Source organism: Salvelinus alpinus, chromosome 6 (genome assembly GCF_045679555.1).
Source record: "Salvelinus alpinus chromosome 6, SLU_Salpinus.1, whole genome shotgun sequence".
NCBI lineage: Eukaryota > Metazoa > Chordata > Actinopteri > Salmoniformes > Salmonidae > Salvelinus > Salvelinus alpinus.
This window is the reverse complement of record NC_092091.1, coordinates 37,511,345-37,529,409: the sequence shown is the minus strand read 5'-3', so window position 1 is coordinate 37,529,409 and position 18,065 is coordinate 37,511,345. Positions and strand designations below refer to the sequence as shown.

The window sequence follows — 18,065 nt, the reverse complement described above, 5'->3', positions numbered from 1 at the left end:
TAGCATAGAGCTACAGTAAATCCAATCAATCCAATCCAATTGTATTTGTCACATGTGCCGAATACAACAGGTGTAGACCTTACAGTGAAATGCTTACTCACAAGCCCTTAACCAACAACACAGTTTTAAGAAAATACCCCCCCCAAAAAGTAAGAGATAAGAATAACAAATAATTAAAGAGCAGCAGTAAATAACAATAGCGGGGCTATAGACAGAGGGTACCGGTACAGAGTCAATGTGCGGGGGCCTCTTGGACCTAGACTAGGCGCTCCGGTACCGATTGCCATGTGGTAGCAGAGAGAACAGTCTATGACTAGGGTGGCTAGAGTCTTTGACAATTTTTAGGGCCTTCCTCTGACACTGCCTGGTATAGAGGTCCAGGATGGCAGGAAGCTTGGCCCCGGTGATGTACTGGGCCGTACCCACTACCGTACTCACTACCCTCTGTATTGCCTTGTGGTCGGAGGCCGAGCAGTTGCCATACCAGGCACTGATGCAACCAGTCAGGATGCTCTCTATGGTGCAGCTGTAGAACCTTTTGAGGATCTGAGGACCAATGCCAAGTCTTTTCAGTCTCCTGAGGGGGAATAGGTTTAGTTGTGCCCCCTTCACGACTGTCTTTGTGTGCTTGCACCATGTTAGTGTGTTGGTGATGTGGACGCTAAGGAACTTGAAGCTCTCAACCTGCTCCACTAAAGCCCCATCGATGAGAATGGGGGCATGTTCGGTCCTCCTTTTCCTGTAGTCCACAATCATCTCCTTTTTCTTGATCACGTTGAGGGAGAGGTTGTTGTCCTTGCACCACACGGTCAGGTCTCTGACGTCCTCCCTATAGGCTGTCTCATCGTTGTCGGTGATCAGGCCTACCATGTTGTGCCGTCTGCAAACTTAATGATGGTGTTGGAGTCGTGCCTGGCCTTGCAGTCATGAGTGAACAGGGAGTACAGGAGGGGACTGAACACGCACCCTTGCGGGGCCCACGTGTTGAGGATCAGAGTGGCGGATGTGTTGTTACCTACCCTTACCACCTGGGGGCGGCCCGTCAGGAAGTCCAGGATCCAGTTGAATAGGGAGGTGTTTAGTCCCAGGGTCCTTAGCTTAGTGATGAGCTTTGAGGGCACTATGGTGTTGAACGCTGAGCTGTAGTCAATGAATAGCATTCTCACATAGGTGTTCCTTTTGTCCAGGTGGGAAAGGGCAGTGTGGAGAGCAATAGAGATTGCATCATATGTGGATCTGTTGGTGCGGTATGTAAATTGGGTTGGGTCTAGGGTTTCTGGGATGATGGTGTTGATGTGAACCATGACCAGCTTTTCAAAGCCCTTCATGGCTACAGACGTGAGTGTTATGGGTCGTTTGTCATTTAGGCAGGTTACTTTAGTGTTCTTGGGCACAGGGACTATGATCGTCTGCTTGAAACATGTAGGTATTACAGACAGACAGGGAGAGGTTGAAAATGTCAGTGAAGACACTTGCCAGTTGGTCAGCGCATGCTCGGCGTAAACATCCAGGTAATCCTTCTGGCCCAGCGGCCTTGTGAATGTTGACCTGTTTTAAGGTCTTACTTACATCGGCTGCGGAGAGCGTGATCACACAGTCGTCCGGAACAGCTAATGCTCTCATTCATGTTTCAGTGTTATTTGCCTCGAAGCGGGAATAGAAGTGATTTAGCTCGTCTGGGAGGCTCGTGTCACTGGCCAGCTCTCGGCTGTGCATCCCTTTGTATTCTGTAATAGTTTGCAAGCCCTGCCACGTCCTTCGAGCATCGGAGCCGGTGTAGTATGATTCGATCTTAGTCCTGTATTGACACTTTGCCTGTTTGATGGTTCACCGGAGGGCATACCGGGATTTCTTATAAGCTTCCGGGTTAGAGTCCTTCTCCTTGAAAGCGGCAGCTCTACCCTTTAGCTCAGTGCGAATGTTGCCTGTAATCCATGGCTTCTGGTTGGGGTATGTACGTATAGTCACTGTGGGGATGACGTCTTTGATTCACTTATTGATAAAGCCAGTGACTGATGTGGTGTGCCATCTGATGAATCCCGGAACATATTCCAGTCTGTGCTAGCAAAACAGTCATGTATTTTAGCATCAGCTTTATCTGATCACTTTTTGATAGACCAAATCACTGGTGCTTCTTTCTTTAAATGTAGCTTGTAAGCAGGAATCAGGAGGATAGAGTTATGGTCAGATTTGCCAAATGGATGGCGAGGGAGAGCTTTGTGTGTGGAGTAAAGGTGGTCTAGAATTTTTTTCCCTCTGGTTGCACATTTAACATGCTGATAGAAATGAGGTAAAACTGATTTAAGTTTCCCTGCATTAAAGTCCCCGGCCACTAGGAGCGCCACCTCTGGATGAGTGTTTTCCTGTTTGCTTATGTCGGAATACAGCTCATTGAGTGCGGTTTTAGTGCCAGCATCGGTCTGTGGTGGTATGTAGACAGCTATGAAAAATACAGTTGAAAACTCTAGGTCGATTGTGTGGTCTACAGCTTATCATGAGATACTCTACCTCAGGCGAGGAAAACCTTGAGATTTCCTTAGATATCGTGCACCCACTATTGTTTACAAATTATGCATAGGCCCCCGCCCCATGTCTTACCAGAGGCTGCTGTTCTGTCCTGCCGATAGAGTGTATAACCCGCCAGCTGTATGTTCTTAATGTCGTCGTTCAGCCACGACTCGTTGAAACATAAGATATTACAGTTTTTAATGTCCTGTTGGTAGAATATGCGTGCTTTCAATTCTTCCCATTTATTTTCCAGCGATTGAACGTTAGCTAGCAGGATGGAAGGCAAGTGCAGATTAGCCACTGGTCGCCTGATCCTCACAAGGCACCCTGATCTCTTTCTGCGAAACCTCCGTTTCCTTTTCCAGCGAATCACGGGGATCTGGGCTTGGTCGGGTGTCTGTAGTAGTATATCCCTCCTGTCCGACTCATTGAAGAAGAACTCTTCGTCCAATTTGAGGTGAGTAATCCCAGTTTTGATGTCCAGAAGCTTTTTTCGGTCATAAGAGACGGTAGCAGCAACAATATGTACAAAACAAGTTATGAACAACGCAAAAAAACTAACAAAATAGCATGGTTGGTTAAGAGCCGATAAAACGGCAGCCCTCTCCTATAGCGTTTTTACTAGTAATATGTCTTGCTAGCACAGAGTTTTTAGATAGAGCGTATTTTTTAAGGTTTTTACTAGTAATGATTGCAGGACAGCAGACTTATCCCTAATAGTGCTCGCTCTACTGCTCTACCACTGAAAATAAATGTGAAAATACCAAGGCGGTTATGAACTGCTCACACAAAACAATACTACAGTTGACTATAGAAAACTACAGTACTTCCTATAGAATTAAGTAGTCAAATGTAATATACTGTAGAATACAAATACTACACACTGTATTATCCCTCGATCATGTGTAGTACTTACTATAGAATGTTGTAGTATCCTGTAGAATATTATAGTGAATACTACAGTATTATTCACAAAAAAACACTGTAGTACAGTACTACAGTAAAGTCTGCAAAAACACCACACTTTTAACTAGTAAATTCTACAGTATTCAATATGCATATACCCTGCCCATTCCATTCCCCATATCGCAATTTCTGCCACCCATAACTGAAACACCTAAATGCCAGGTATAGAACATGCAGTATATTGTGTTCCCTACAGGTTATAGAAAATAGCATCAACTTTGAACTATCTGTTCAGACTGACCGGTTATTGAAAATGTGATCTTAGTATTTCTCCAGTAGGTTTCTTGAAGAAGAAACACTATAGTAAATACTGCATTAATGTAGTCAAAAACACTATAGTTAATACTACAGTGAAGTCTGCAAAAAAAACTACAGTAAATACTACAGTAAAGTCTGCAAAAACACTACAATACAAAAACACTATGGTATTTATGCCGTAGTGTAGAATACTATAGTATTTATTCATGTTGGTGTGTAGAATAGCGGGACGTATATAAAGGCACTGGAGTTGTTCTCCAACCAGGCGGCCCTGGAGGACACAGCTTGTGTGTATGCGTGCGTGCGTGCAGATCCTCATCCTCCATAAATCTTTCACCGTCCTCGTGCTCATCTGAGCCTATTGATTTAGCATTAGCATGGAAAGCCATGTTTTTTTTCCTGTGTGTCTGGTGAGGAAGGCCTTCTGGACCTAAATTACAGCGAGCTCAGCCTCTTTAGCCTCTCTTGTGCGTCATCTTCTCTCTGTCCAAATCATCTCTCAGCTCCTTTAAGTGCTGGGTGTTACTTTTAACAGTATAGCTCTGGCCTCCAGCCAAATAGATGAGCAGATGAAGTAGCACCCAGACAACATACAGTTGCAACACTTGACAACTCATTCTTTATCCTCTAACCATTCTCATTCTCTATCCTCTCCTGTTCTTTTTTTTTTACCTGTTTTTAACTAGGCAAGTCAGTGAAGAACAAATTCTTATTTTCAATGACGGCTATGGGTGGCAAAATTGCAAGATTATGTTATAATACTTTAATTGCATCAAATGGTTGTTTTATTTCAACAGAATAGAGTATTGTTAACTATTGTGTGTGTGTGTGTGTGTGTGTTCTACTGAGGATGGGCCTCTGGGAGATAACACTGACAGGAGATTTACGATGCCTTTTGGGTGATAAAACCTAAAGAGCATTCCAGAGCATGAGTTAATGTTTCTGTTCTATACCGTACCAGGGAGAGATGGTTCCAGCTTGGAGTCGGAGGGACTGACACTGGTCTATAAAACGAAAACTGTTGACACAGCAGATACTGTCTGCTATGTATTATAGGTATCTTTCATACAAATCTTAACCTTGTGACCCATTCTATATATCTGTTGTTCGTCATGTAGGTTGAAATGGGTGTATCTTGGCTAGAAAAGATCTTTGTACTTTTGTCTCGCCGCTCTCAACGGATCATCAGAGATGGTGATGGGTTGACCAGCCATTGCTATTGCAAAGCTCTCACTATTAAAGATTTTGTTTATGTATAACTTGTGTGATAAGTTTGTCTCTCCTCATTTGATAGTAAAGAAATGAACCACCACACGGCCTAGGAACAGTGGGTTAACTGCCTTGTTCAGGGGCAGAACAACAGATTTTTACCTTGTCAGCTCGGGGATTCTTGCAACCTTTTGGTTACTAGTCCAACGCTCTAACCACTAGGCTACCTGCCGCCCCTATCTTCTTACGGACATAGTTGGGACATTTGATGTTGGAGGATTCATGTTGACTTGTCGCATACAACTATAGTAAGCACAGGATGCGGTGGATAATACAAGTAGTGGCAATAATACATATTACTAATAGGTATAGGGATTTAGAATGCCATCTTGTATAGAGTGGGCTCAGATAGAGATCCCCGACTTAGGAACAATCGCCCCCAGGTCCCCAGTTAGAGGTATAGTGACACAACAGGAGTAACAGATTTATAACCATGCCACAATGCAGACACACCAGCACTGAACAGGACGGAAGTTGGTTATAGCCCTAGTTTTAGCAGTGAGGGTGATGGTGATAGTGACAGTAACAGCCACAGTGTTTACGGGACAGACCTGACAGGGGCGGTGGTGGGGACTTTGGGTAGGGTGATGGTGAGCTTGCCCCCCTCCTCTGGGTCGTGTTGGTATTGGATGGGTTTGGTCTTGAGCAGGTCCGGGGCGGTTCTGATGGAGACCTGCTGCTGTAGACCCCCAGCACTGTTCCCTCTAGACATCAACACAAAGCTGTAGTCTGTGTCTGGCTGCAGCCTCGTGATCAGCTTCCTCTTCAGGTTCCCCTGCACCTCCACACTCTGCTGGTTATACAGTATCTAGATAGAGACACAGGGAGGAGTGCTTAGTTAAATATATATATATATATAATATATATATATATATATATATATACACACGCACACGCACACACGTACACAAACACACACACGTACACAAACACACATACAGTCAAATGTTTGTACACCGCTACTTATTCCGGGGTTTGTCTTTATTTGACTGTTTTCTACATTGTAGAATAATAGTGAAGACATCAAAACTATGAAATAACACATATGGAATCATGTAGTAACCAAAAAAGTGTTTAAAAAACCTAAATATATTTTATATTTGATTCAATACCAACAGTTCATTTTCTTTGGGTCCCTGCTCACGTGGGTTAGGGATTAGCATGAGTAAATCGTGTACTCAAGTACATGAACTGACATCAAAACTTCTTCTTCTTCTTTTTTCAAATACTGTAAAACGATTTGGTCAAAATGTTGTCTTGAAGACAATGTTCATTTGCTTTGACCCTAGTGTTCCATTTGTACATGTCACAGGAGGTTGGTGGCACCTTAATTGGGGAGGACAGGCTTGTGGTAATGGCTGGACCTGAATCAGTGGAATGGTATCAAACACATCAAACACATGGTTTAATGCCATGGCATTCGTTCTGTTCCAGCCATTATTGTGAGCCGTCCTCCCCTCAGGCATAATAAACTATATTGAAAAGAACACAGATTTTGATTTGGAACCTGAAAAATGTGCCATTCAACTTACCGAATCGAGCCTTGTTTCAAAGGATCACTCTTTAAGAATAACTGTTGCGGACGTGAGATGCGAATCACTTCTCACTATTCTGTTATATTTTATTATAAAATAGGTGTCTTGACTGTGATAAGTGCTCGGGAAATAAGTGCATCTCGTCTGCTAAATGTACAAAACAATGCTATGCCATTGCACAGCCATAGGCTTCTACAAGCAAGCGCCATACGGCTGAGGTTACTCCCTTTTTGAAGAGTATGTTCCACGATATAATATAACCAGTTGATATTAGAGTTTTAATACATTAATCTTAAATGGCATTAGTTTTTTTATTGACTGAATATATATATATATATATATATATATATATGTAGTTGAAGTCGGAAGTTTACATACACTTAGGTTGGAGTCATTAATTAAAACTCATTTTTCAACCACTCCAAAAATTTATTTTTAACCTCTCTTGGGTAGGGGGCAGTATTTTCACGTCCAGATGAAAAGCGCGCCCAGAGTAAACTGCCTGCTACTCAGGCCCAGATGCTAGGATATGCATATTATTAGTAGATTTGGATAGAAAACACTCTGAAGTTTCTAAAACTGTTTGAATGATGTCTGTGAGTATAACAGAACTCATACGGCAGGCAAAAACCTGAGAAAAAATCCAACCAGGAAGTGGGAAATCTGAGGTTTGTAGTTTTTCAACTCTTTGCTTATCCAAGATACAGTGGAAATGTGGTCATATTGCACTTCCTAAGGCTTCCACTAGATGTCAACAGTCTTGCGTTCCATTGCATTTCTGAAGACAAAGGAATTCTCCGGTTGGAACATTATTGAAGATTTATGTTAAAAACATCCTAAAGATTGATTCTATACATTGTTTGACATGTTTCTACGGACTGTAACGGAACTTTTAGACTTTTCGTCTGCACCTAGTGATCGCGCGTCATGAATTTTGATTACTGGGCTAATCGCGCAAACAAAAAGGAGGTATTTGGACATAAATGATGGACTTCATCGAACAAAACAAACATTTATTGTGGAACTGGGATTCTTGGGAGTGCATTCTGATGAAGATCATCAAAGGTAAGTGACTATTTATAATGCTATTTCTGACTTCTGTTGACTACACAACATGGCGGATATCTGTTTGGGTTGTGTTGGTCTCTGAGCACTGTGGTTTTTCCGTAAAGTTTTTTGAAATCTGACACAGCGGTTGATTAAGGAGAAGTGGATCTAAAATTCCATGCATAACAGTTGTATCTTTTAGCATTGTTTATTATGAGTATTTCTGTAAATTGATGTGGCTCTCTGCAAAATCACCAGATGTTTTGGAATTACTGAACATAACGCGTCAATGTAAACTCAGATTTTTGGATATAAATATGAACTTTACCGAACAAAACATACATGTATTGTGTAACATGAAGTCCTATGAGTGTCATCTCATGAAGATCATCAAAGGTTAGTGATTCATTATATCTCTATTTCTGCCTTTTGTGACTCCTGTCTTTGGCTGGAAAAATGGCTGTGTTTTTCTGTGACTTGGTTCTGACCTAATATAATCGTTTGGTGTGCTGTCGTTGTAAAGCCTTTTTGAAATCGGACACTGTGGCTGGATTTACAACAAGTGTATCTTTAAAATGGTGTAAAATACTTGTATGTTTAAGGAATTTTAATTATGGGATTTCTGTTGTTTTGAATTTGGCGCCCTGAACTTTCACTGGCTGTTGAAGAGGTGAGACGCTACCGTCCCACATACCCTAGAGAGGTTAACAAACTATAGTTTTGGAAAGTCGGTTAGGACATCTACTTTTTGCATGACACAAGTACTTTTTCCAACAATTGTTTACAGACAGATTATTTCACATATAATTCACTGTGTCACAATTCCAGTGGGTCAGAAGTTTACATACACTAAGTTGACTGTGCCTTTAAACAGCTTGGAAAATTCCAGAAAATTACGTCATGGCTTTAGAAGCTTCTGATAGGCTAATTGACATCATTTGAGTCAATTGGAGGTGTACCTGTGGATGTATTTCAAGGCCTACCTTCAAACTCAGTGCCTCTTTGCTTGACATCATGGGACAATCAAAAGAAATCAGCCAAGACGTCAGAAAAAAAAATGTAGACCTACTCAAGTCTGGTTCATCCTTGGGAGCAATTTCCAAATGCCTGAAGGTACCATGTTCATCTGTCCAAACAATAATACGTAAGTATAAACATCATGGGACCACGCAGCCGTCATACCGCTCAGGAAAGAGACGCGTTCTGTCTCCTAGAGATTAATGTACTTTGGTGCGAAAAGTGCAAATCAATTCCAGAACAACAGCGAAGGACCTTGTGAAGATGCTGGAGGAAACCGGTACAAAAGTACCTATATCCACAGTAAAACGAGTCCTATATCGACATAACCTGAAAGGCCGCTCAGCAAGGAAGAAGCCACTGCTCCAAAGCCGCCATAAAAAAGCCAGACTACAGTTTGCAACTGCACATGGGGACAAAGTTCGTTCTTTTTGGAGAAATGTTCTCTGGTCTGATGAAACAAAATTAGAACTGTTTGGCCATAATGACCATTATTGTGTTTGGAGTAAAAAGGGGGATGCTTGCAAGCTGAAGAACACCATCCCAATCGTGAAGCACAGGGGTGGCAGCATCATGTTGGGGCGGTGCTTTGCTACAGGTGCACTTCACAAAATAGATGGCATCACGAGGGAGGAAAATGATGTGGATATGTTGAAGCAACATCTCAAGACATCAGTCAGGAAGTTAAAGCTTGGTTGCAAATGAGTCTTCCAAATGGACAATGACCCCAAGCATACTTCCAAAGTTGTGGCAAAATGGCTTACGGACAACAAAGTCAAGGTATGTGAAACAATGTCAGGAATTGTGAAAAACTGAGTTTAAATGTAACTGTATATACAGTTTAAGTTTACATACACCTTATATATATATATACACACACATGTTTTTGCCAGTGCTGCCCTTGTACAATTTTTTGTACTCCAGTACTCAAAAAAAGTAATTCCAGTACTTGAACAGTCAAAAAAGGTAAAATGCCCATCCCTAATGTGGGGGTGGCTGAGAACGAGATGGCAGTGACCAAAGGAGCACTACATCGACATAATTTCAGATTTTGACATTGGAACCAAGTTACTGAAGGGGGAAAAGGAAGGCATTTATACTCCACCCACTGGTTTCAATCCTCAATAGCCACAAAGGATTTTCAAGATGATCAGAGGTGGAGGACGAGGTAGTGATGTTACAATGATGATACCGGAGCTCCGAGGCATACGCCGAAATCGTGAAGCAGTTTACTTTGAAGCAGTGTGCCGATGCTTGTATTACTTTATTAGAAGCACGTGATCAATGATGTGCAAAGCTTCATTTTGTCAAACAACCACCTGATTGGTTTGGTATTGGTTTCGGTAGAAGATAAAAAGGCTACCCTGCGCACCTGCTACGACGTGTAGGACGTCATCTATAATAATTTGTCTGTTTTAAATTATTTTGACCAGCAGGTGCCACTACTGTACACTATGTTGATCAAAGCCTCATGAACCTATTTTTGACACAATTAGCTGGCAATGCTCAATGCTTCAGAAAGCTTAGTTTAGTTTCCCAATCACTAGGTGGGGGTATTGCGTCTAACATTGGTTGGCACACCACCATAAAACCCCAACAAAGAAGAAAACATTAAAAAGTAACATTATAACTTATTAAATATTTGTAAATCCAAACACTGGATTTACAAAGGCTTTAAGGAAACTCATACACTTCTGTACGTATCATTACACCTACAAAAATGTCAAAGTTTACCCTTGTCATGTGATAACTATACAACAGAACCAGTGAACAGAAATGACATTTACTCTCATGGGTGTCAAATGAAAAAAGATCTGAAAGCCACGCCCCTACTTAACTACGCCTCCAGTCTTCCTGCTCTGACCCGCTGGGTCATATCTCAATAACCCAGCAGTTTTTAAGAAAACAACCCAAGTAACTGACACAACACCTGCAACAAAGCAGTTGGGTCAACCAAACAACCCAGCATTTTTTAGAGTGCACTATGATTATATTCTCCCTTCTTCCTTGTTTTGTTTTCTATATGAACCTCAGGACAGTTATGGACCACGTGTGATGGAATACAAAGCGTAACCAATTATTTCAAGCTTGGCCATATCTTTCCTCATTCCCATGATATTTCAGTACATATTTCAATCCTATCCCCTCCATTGTGTTGTGTGAGCCTTCTTTCCATTGTCCACTGACAAAAGTGGCGTCACTCACACACAATGCAATTCCCTCAATCTGTGCAGGCGAAAGGCACGCTATCAGGATGGAGTTGTCTTTACTTACTTTGAAAGGCACTTGAGACTTGTATGTTTCTGGCACTTCCCAAGTCAGCAGCACTGACGTCTTCATCACGGCTTTCACACCAAAGTTTTTGGTGAACTCTGGGGGGGTTGGGGGAGAAAGAGGGTGAGACGGAAGAGAGAGGGGTGAGATTAAGGGAGAGACGAGGGAGACAGAGGGTGAGGTGGGGCAGACAGGGTGAGGTGGAGGAGAGAGGGGTGAGACAGAGGAGGAGTTGGTGAGAGAGGGGTGAGACAGAGGGTGAGTTGGGGGAGACAGAGGGTGAGGTGGGGAGAGAGTGAAGAGACAGAGGTTAGGTGGGGGAGAGAGGGGTGAAACAGAGGTGACGGAGACAGAGGAACCACACAGAGGGTAAATTATACAAGAGCACTGTCATCTGTACTTGCTGTAACATGATAGAACCATAGAGCATCTTGGGAGATAAAATAGAAAGGGACACAAAGCAGATAGAGAGCAGATAAACAGATTATGAAACGAGTCTCTGAAGAGATATCTAATTCATAATAGTTCACTAATGTTCAGTGACCCATACTTTTTAATGGTAACATTAAGTGATGTTATTGCATTTACACTTTAACATAAATATATGCATGATAAAACATCAGGGGAACTACTCACATGAGCTTTCTTCTACATTAAACTTTACTGTAACTGGTGGGGTGTAAAACGGTGGGATCTGAATCCCAGTATCTGGTAGCTGCCTCCTAGGCCTCTGTGCATTAGATTTGACTATGAATAGCTAGTAGCAGGAAGCTTAGCATATATTTCCACATGAGCCATATGTGCCCTAATATGAACATGAAAGGAGTGTTCCATGGTGCTGCTGTACTGGTTACGCTGGACTGGTTCTGCAACTCTAGTCCAGTTGCCACCAGCTTCCACACACACAGCTACGCATCTGTTCCTCTCCCATACCATCTGCTCTGTCTGTGCCAGAGAGACTGTGGATGTATATCTGTGTGTGTGGGGGGAGGGGTGTGGGGGTTGTGTGTGTGTGTGTGTGTGTGTATGCTTGCTTGCATGCCTGTGCGCATGTGGGTCTGGTGTTGTCTGCATCTGTGTGAGACTATTTATACAGATCAGTAGAGCTCATAAGGCATGGAGGTCAACACGATCATGCTCTCAGTGTGTGTGTGTGTGTGTGCGAGCGTGTGTGTTCACATGCGCACACTCGGGTTTGTGTGTACACCTGCATTGCGTTTGTCCACCACATTCTCACCTGGCATGGCGGTAGACATGGTCCTGCTCTGTATACTAGGACTGATTGGTCCCCCTCCCTTGCTGGTGAATGCACTGATCCTGATATCATAGGTGGTATCAGGCTGCAGCCCCATGATGGTCATCTGGGACTCTGTCGTGCTGTTGAGGCAGATAAGAGAAGAGAAGATAAGATACCTCTGTTTTAGGACAATGGACTATCCAAGATTGACTTCATTGAGATAAAGTGAAGACTTTCTGTGTTAAGTGTTTTATCAATGTCTCAGAAGGTGTTTAAAAAACATTATTTACATTGGTATTGAGTAATACCTGTTGGTGTGGTTCTGCTGGCTGTTGATATCTCTATACACCACAACGTACTGGACAATCTTCCCGTTCCTCTCAGCCAGCACCGGAGGCTCCCAGGCCAGCTTGGTGGTGGTGGTGGTCAGGCCCACAACGCTCAGATTCTGGGGATAGCTACTGGGCACATCGTCCGGCGTGGTAATCTCCTTCGCGTACTCCTCCCCGTTGCCCACCCGGTTTTTGGCACAGAGCTTGAAGACGTAGGTGGCGCCCTTGTGCAGGCCGGTGACGGTAAAGTGGTCTTCTATCTTCTTGAAGTCTTTTACGGTGAATGACGACTCCTCCATACGTTTGTACTGCAGCTGGTAGCCCATGTGCTCTCCCACCATCTCCTTCGGAGGTTGCCACTGGATGAGGGCTGTGTTACCGATGGTGGTGCTGATCATCATAGTGGGCTTGCCTGGGACTAATGGGTAAAGAGAGGGATTGGGATCATTAGGATAATGACATAAAAAAAACACTTAAAAATGACATAGAACACATCTAATGGGCCCTGGTCGAAAGTAGTGCACTATATGGGGAACATGGGGCCATTTGGGAGGCAACCATTGTGAGCAGTCAGAGTAAAAGGGCAGTTTCAGGTCAAGCCAGTCAGAGTGAGTACTACTGCACATTCACCATTTATACTGTACATCCTATTGTGTACATACAGTGCATTTGGAAAGATTCAGACACCTTGACCTTTTCCCCATTTTGTTACGTTGCAGCCTTATTCTAAAATGGAATAAAAATATGTTCCCCCCCATCAATCTACACACAATACCCCATAATGACAAAGCAAAAACAGGTTTTTAGATTGTTTTGCTAGTTTATATGTATAAAAAATAAACTGAAATTGCATAAGTATTCAGACCCTTTACTCAGTACTTTGTTGAAGCACCTTTGGCAGCGATTACAGCCTTGAGTCTTCTTGGGCATGACACTACAAGCTTGGCACACCTGTATTTGGGGAGTTTCTCCCATCCTTCTCTGCAGATCCTCTCAAGCTCTGTCAGGTTGGATGGGGAGGTCTCTCCAGAGATTTTCAATCGGATCAAATCCGGAGTCTAGCTGGGCCACTCAAGGACATTCAAGGACTTGTCCCGAAGCCACTCCTGTGTTGTCTTGGCTATATGCTTAGGGTAATTGTCCTGTTGAAAGGTGAACTTTCGCCCAATTCTGAGGTCCTGAGCGCTCTGGAGCCGGTTTTCATAAAGGATCTCTATGTACTTTGCTCTGTTCATCTTTGCCTCGATCCTGACTAGTGTCCCAGTCCCTACCGCTGAAAAACATCCCCATAGCATGATACTGCCACCATCATGCTTCACCATAGGGATGTTGCCAGGTTTTCTCCAGATGTGGCACCTGGCATTCAGGCCAAATAGTTCAATTTTGGTTTCATCAGGCCAGAGAATCTTGTTTCTCTCGTGCCTTTTGGCCACCTCCAAGGGGCTGTCATGTGCCTTTTACTGAGTTGTGGCTTCCGTCTGACCACTCTAACATAAAGCCCTGATCGGTGGAGTGTTGCAGAGATGGTTGTCCTTCTGGAAGGTTCTACCATCTCCACAGAGGAACTCTGGAGCTCTGTCAGAGTGACCATCGGGTTCTTGGTCACCTCCTTGACCAAGGCCCTTGTCCCCAGATTGCTCAGTTAGGCCGGACGGACAGCTGTAGGAAGAGTCTTGGTGGTTCCAAACCTCTTCCATTTAAGAGTGATGGAGGCCACTGTGTCCTTGGGGACCTTCAATGCTGCAGAAATGTTTGGTTTCCCTTCCCCAGATCTGTGCCTCGACACAATCCTGTCTCTGAGTTCTACGAACAATTCCTTTGACCTCATGGCTTGTTTTTTTGCTTTGACATGCACTGTCAACTGTGGGACCTTATACAGACAGGTATGTGCCTTTCCAAATCATGCCCAATCAATTGAATTTACCACAGCTGGACTCCAAAAAAGTTCTAGAAACAGCTCAAGGATGATCAATGGAAAGAGGATACACCTGAGCAATTAAAAAAAAAAAATTTGCAAAAATGTACATAAACCTGTTTTCGCTTTGTCATTATGGGGTATTGTGTGTAGATTGATGAGGAAAATAATTAATTTCATCAATTTTATAATAAGGCTGTAACAAAATGTGGAAAAAGGGAAGGGGTCTGAATACTTTCCGAATGCACTGCATACTACTTTCTTCTACTTGTTATTTTAGATTAGATTTTTCATTATATTGACATTGATATTTGTACTGCCGTGCCATTTTGGAAGAAAACATTCTCTTTCACAATAATCACCTGATCAAGAAGGAGCAATGATTTAGCTGTACACACTTGCTCCTGCGTGTGTGTGTTTGTGTTTGTGTGCAGCTCTACACACCTGCTCCTGTTGTGGTGACCACCTTGGCCTTACTGCGTGCCCCATCCCCCTTGGTGGTATAGGCTGCCACAGTGACAGAGTAGGTGGTCTCAGGGAGCAGGCCTGTTATGACAGTCTCCTGGTGGAGAGAAATGCACAAACAGCCCATGTTAGACTAATGCTATGATGAGATGATGCCTAACACAATGGCCCAGCCTTCATCCACTGTACTGTGTTCAGTGCACTCTGGTAGGGTTAGGCAGTCAAGCGCACACGCACACACACAATACGTCAGTGTAGCATTTGAAATACTCCCAAAGCATTGCATTTCTTTCTGAGAAATGGTTGCAGAGAAGGTAAAGGTACGAACAAAGCTCAAATGGATTGAAAATAAATAGAGAACAATTTTGGTACTCCCATGTTGCTGTGGTGATATAAGAACTGAGATTAAACCATGTACACTCAGTGGCCAGTTTATAAGGTACACCACCACATGGTTAGCTCCTAGAAGTGAGTCACGTGGCTGAGGCTTGCTATATAAAGCAGGCAGACAGGCATTGAGGCATTCAGTTACTGTTCGATTGAACGTTAGAATGGGCCAAAAGAGTGACCTAAGCAACTTTGAGCATGGTATGATCGGCAATGCCAGGCACGCCGTTTCCGGTATCTCAGATATGGCCAGCTTCCTGGGCTTTTCACGCATGACAGTGTCTAGGGTTTACCGAGAACGGTGCGACAAACAAAAAACATACATTCAGCGGCAGTCCTGTGGGCGAAAACAGCTCGTTCATAAGAGGTCGAAGGAGAATTGCAAGAATCATGCAAGCTAAAAGGCTGGCCACAAACAGGAAAATAGTGGCCCAGTACAATGGTGGTGTGTAGAACGGCATCTCGGAACACTCGGAACTCGTCTGTCCTTGTCACGGATGGGATATTGCAGCAGACGACCACACCGGGTTCCACTCCTATCAGCTAAAAACAAGAAGAAGTGGCTTCAGTTGGCACGCAATCACCAACACTGGACAATTGAGGAGTGGAAAAACATGAATTGTCCGACGAATCCTGGTTACTGTTACGTCATGCTGATGGCAGAGTGAAGATTTGGCGTAAGCAGCATGGCCCCATCCTGCCTGGTGTCAACAGTACAGGCTGGTGGCAATGGTGTGGGAAATGTTTTCCTGGCATATGTTAGGTCCGTTGATACCAATTGAGCAATGTCTCCATGCCCCAAATAATTCAGCCTGTTCTGGAGGCTAAGGGGGTTCCGACCCGGTACAAGATGGGTGTACCTATATACTGGCCACTGAGTGTATATACTAACTGTGTTCATTGGATGATTGTAAGAGGGGTCAGCTTGGTACTCATAAACTGCTTGGGAAGAAATCTAAAATTGATCTGTCCTCATCGATATCTGTCCTCAAGATTGGCTGTACTCAAGATGCCGCCTCTACTTGTTCTACGTGATGAAGAGATGCATATTCAATATGTTTCACTTTAGTTACTATGTGTCTGTCCCTCAGGTGCAGAAACATTAACATTTGGTTGTATTGTCTGATGGTAGGGTCATTGCTGTATTTTACAACTTACCCCAAACAAGGTTGCTGAAAGAGATATTGTCTGTGTGAAGGAAAAAGTACTGTTGCCATAACAGACATTTTAGAGTTGGATAGTACTCATCACTCATGCGGTTACTGTGTCTCAGTACTGTGTCTGAGTAATTTTCTAAATATCTCCTCATTCTTCATGATTTTTAGGTATACAATCCAGAAATAAAAACCCATTGACCAGTGTGGAATTACACAACCGAAAAACAAATACAGTTGTCACAGCTTTGATCACAGCGTCTTGCAAATGGCACCCTATTGCCTATACAGTGCACTACTTTTGACCAGGTACCCATATGGCTCTGGTCAAAAGTAGTGCACTAGGGAACAGGGAGCCATTTGGGACACAGAACTAGTCAGACACTCTTGAAGGTAAGTCAAATTGTTCCAAGGTTTTCCCTCTCTCTCTCTCTCTGACTGGGCAGAACCAAAGGCTTTAAAGCAGTTTGTATCTAACTGTAAATTGTAGGCTATAACAAGCAAACCAATAAAAAGTCAACACTGAGCACATCATACATAAAACCCAAGCACACATACACAAACCACACAAACATACAGTACACGACACAAATAAAAAATGTAGATCTCTCTCTCTCTCTCAGACCCCCCCACTCACACACACACATCTACATCTAAGTGCACATGTTCTTTCTCCATTTCAAAAGGAACTCATTAAATCGTTGACACATAAGCCCATAAAAGACTTGGAGAGGTTTTTTCTCCTCTGACTGAGCAGGGATCCATGAGATGAGCGAGAGAGCGGTGGGGAGGAGGGGAGTCAGTTAAGATCAGAGGTATGTAATAGGTTACTGCCTAGGTTCCTGCCTTTCTTGGTAGTTTTTCCTAGCCACTTTGCATCTACATCTGCATTGCTTGATCTTTGGGGTTTTAGGCTGGGTAGCTGTATAGCACTGTTTCAAATTCGATAAGAGACATTACTGTGCAGCCGTATTCATCGACCTGGCCAAGGCTTTCAACTCTGTCAATCAACACATTCTTATTGGCAGACTCGACAGCCTTGGTTTCTCAAATGATTGCCTCGCCTGGTTTACCAACTACTTCTCAGACAGAGTTCAGTGTGTCAAATCGGAGGGCCTGTTGTCCGGACCTCTGGCAGTCTCTAAGGGGGTGCCACAGGGTTCAATCCTCGGGCCAACTCTCTTCTCTGTATACATCAATGATGTTGCTCTTGCTGCCGGTGATTCTCTGATACACCTCTACGCAGACGACACCATTCTGTATACTTCTGGCCCCTCTTTGGACACTGTGTTAACTAACCTCCAGACGAGCTTCAATGCCATACAACTGTCCTTCCGTGGCCTCCAACTGCTCTTAAATGCAAGTAAAACTAAATGCATGCTATTCAACCGATCACTGCCTGCACCTGCTCGCCCGTCCAGCATCACTACTCTGGACGGCTCTGACTTAGAATACGTGGACAACTACAAATACCTAGGTGTCTGGTTAGACTGTAAACTCTCCCAGACTCACATTAAGCATCTCCAATCCAAAATTAAATCTAGAATCGGCTTACTATATCGCAACAAAGCATCCTTCACTCATGCTGCCAAACATACCCTAGTAAAACTGACCATCCTACTGATCCTCGACTTCGGTGATGTCATCTATAAATTGCCTCCAACACTCTACTCAACAAACTGGATGCAGTCTATCACAGTG

The 18,065-nt window shown here is 43.4% G+C and overlaps 1 protein-coding gene across 18 annotated transcripts in view; it reads right to left on the bottom strand.

Moving 5' to 3' along the window:
* Positions 1–18,065, bottom strand: part of LOC139578647 (receptor-type tyrosine-protein phosphatase F-like) — a 432,132-nt gene that overhangs the window by 49,625 nt on the left and 364,442 nt on the right. For all 18 annotated transcript variants that reach the window (XM_071406531.1, XM_071406533.1, XM_071406534.1 and 15 more), the window contains 5 exons: positions 14,803–14,920; positions 12,420–12,861; positions 12,112–12,251; positions 10,875–10,972; positions 5,553–5,809 (listed from right to left, as the gene is read on the bottom strand). In XM_071406531.1, the coding sequence (XP_071262632.1) occupies positions 5,553–5,809; positions 10,875–10,972; positions 12,112–12,251; positions 12,420–12,861; positions 14,803–14,920 (1,055 nt within the window). The remainder of the gene's footprint in view (positions 1–5,552; positions 5,810–10,874; positions 10,973–12,111; positions 12,252–12,419; positions 12,862–14,802; positions 14,921–18,065) is intronic.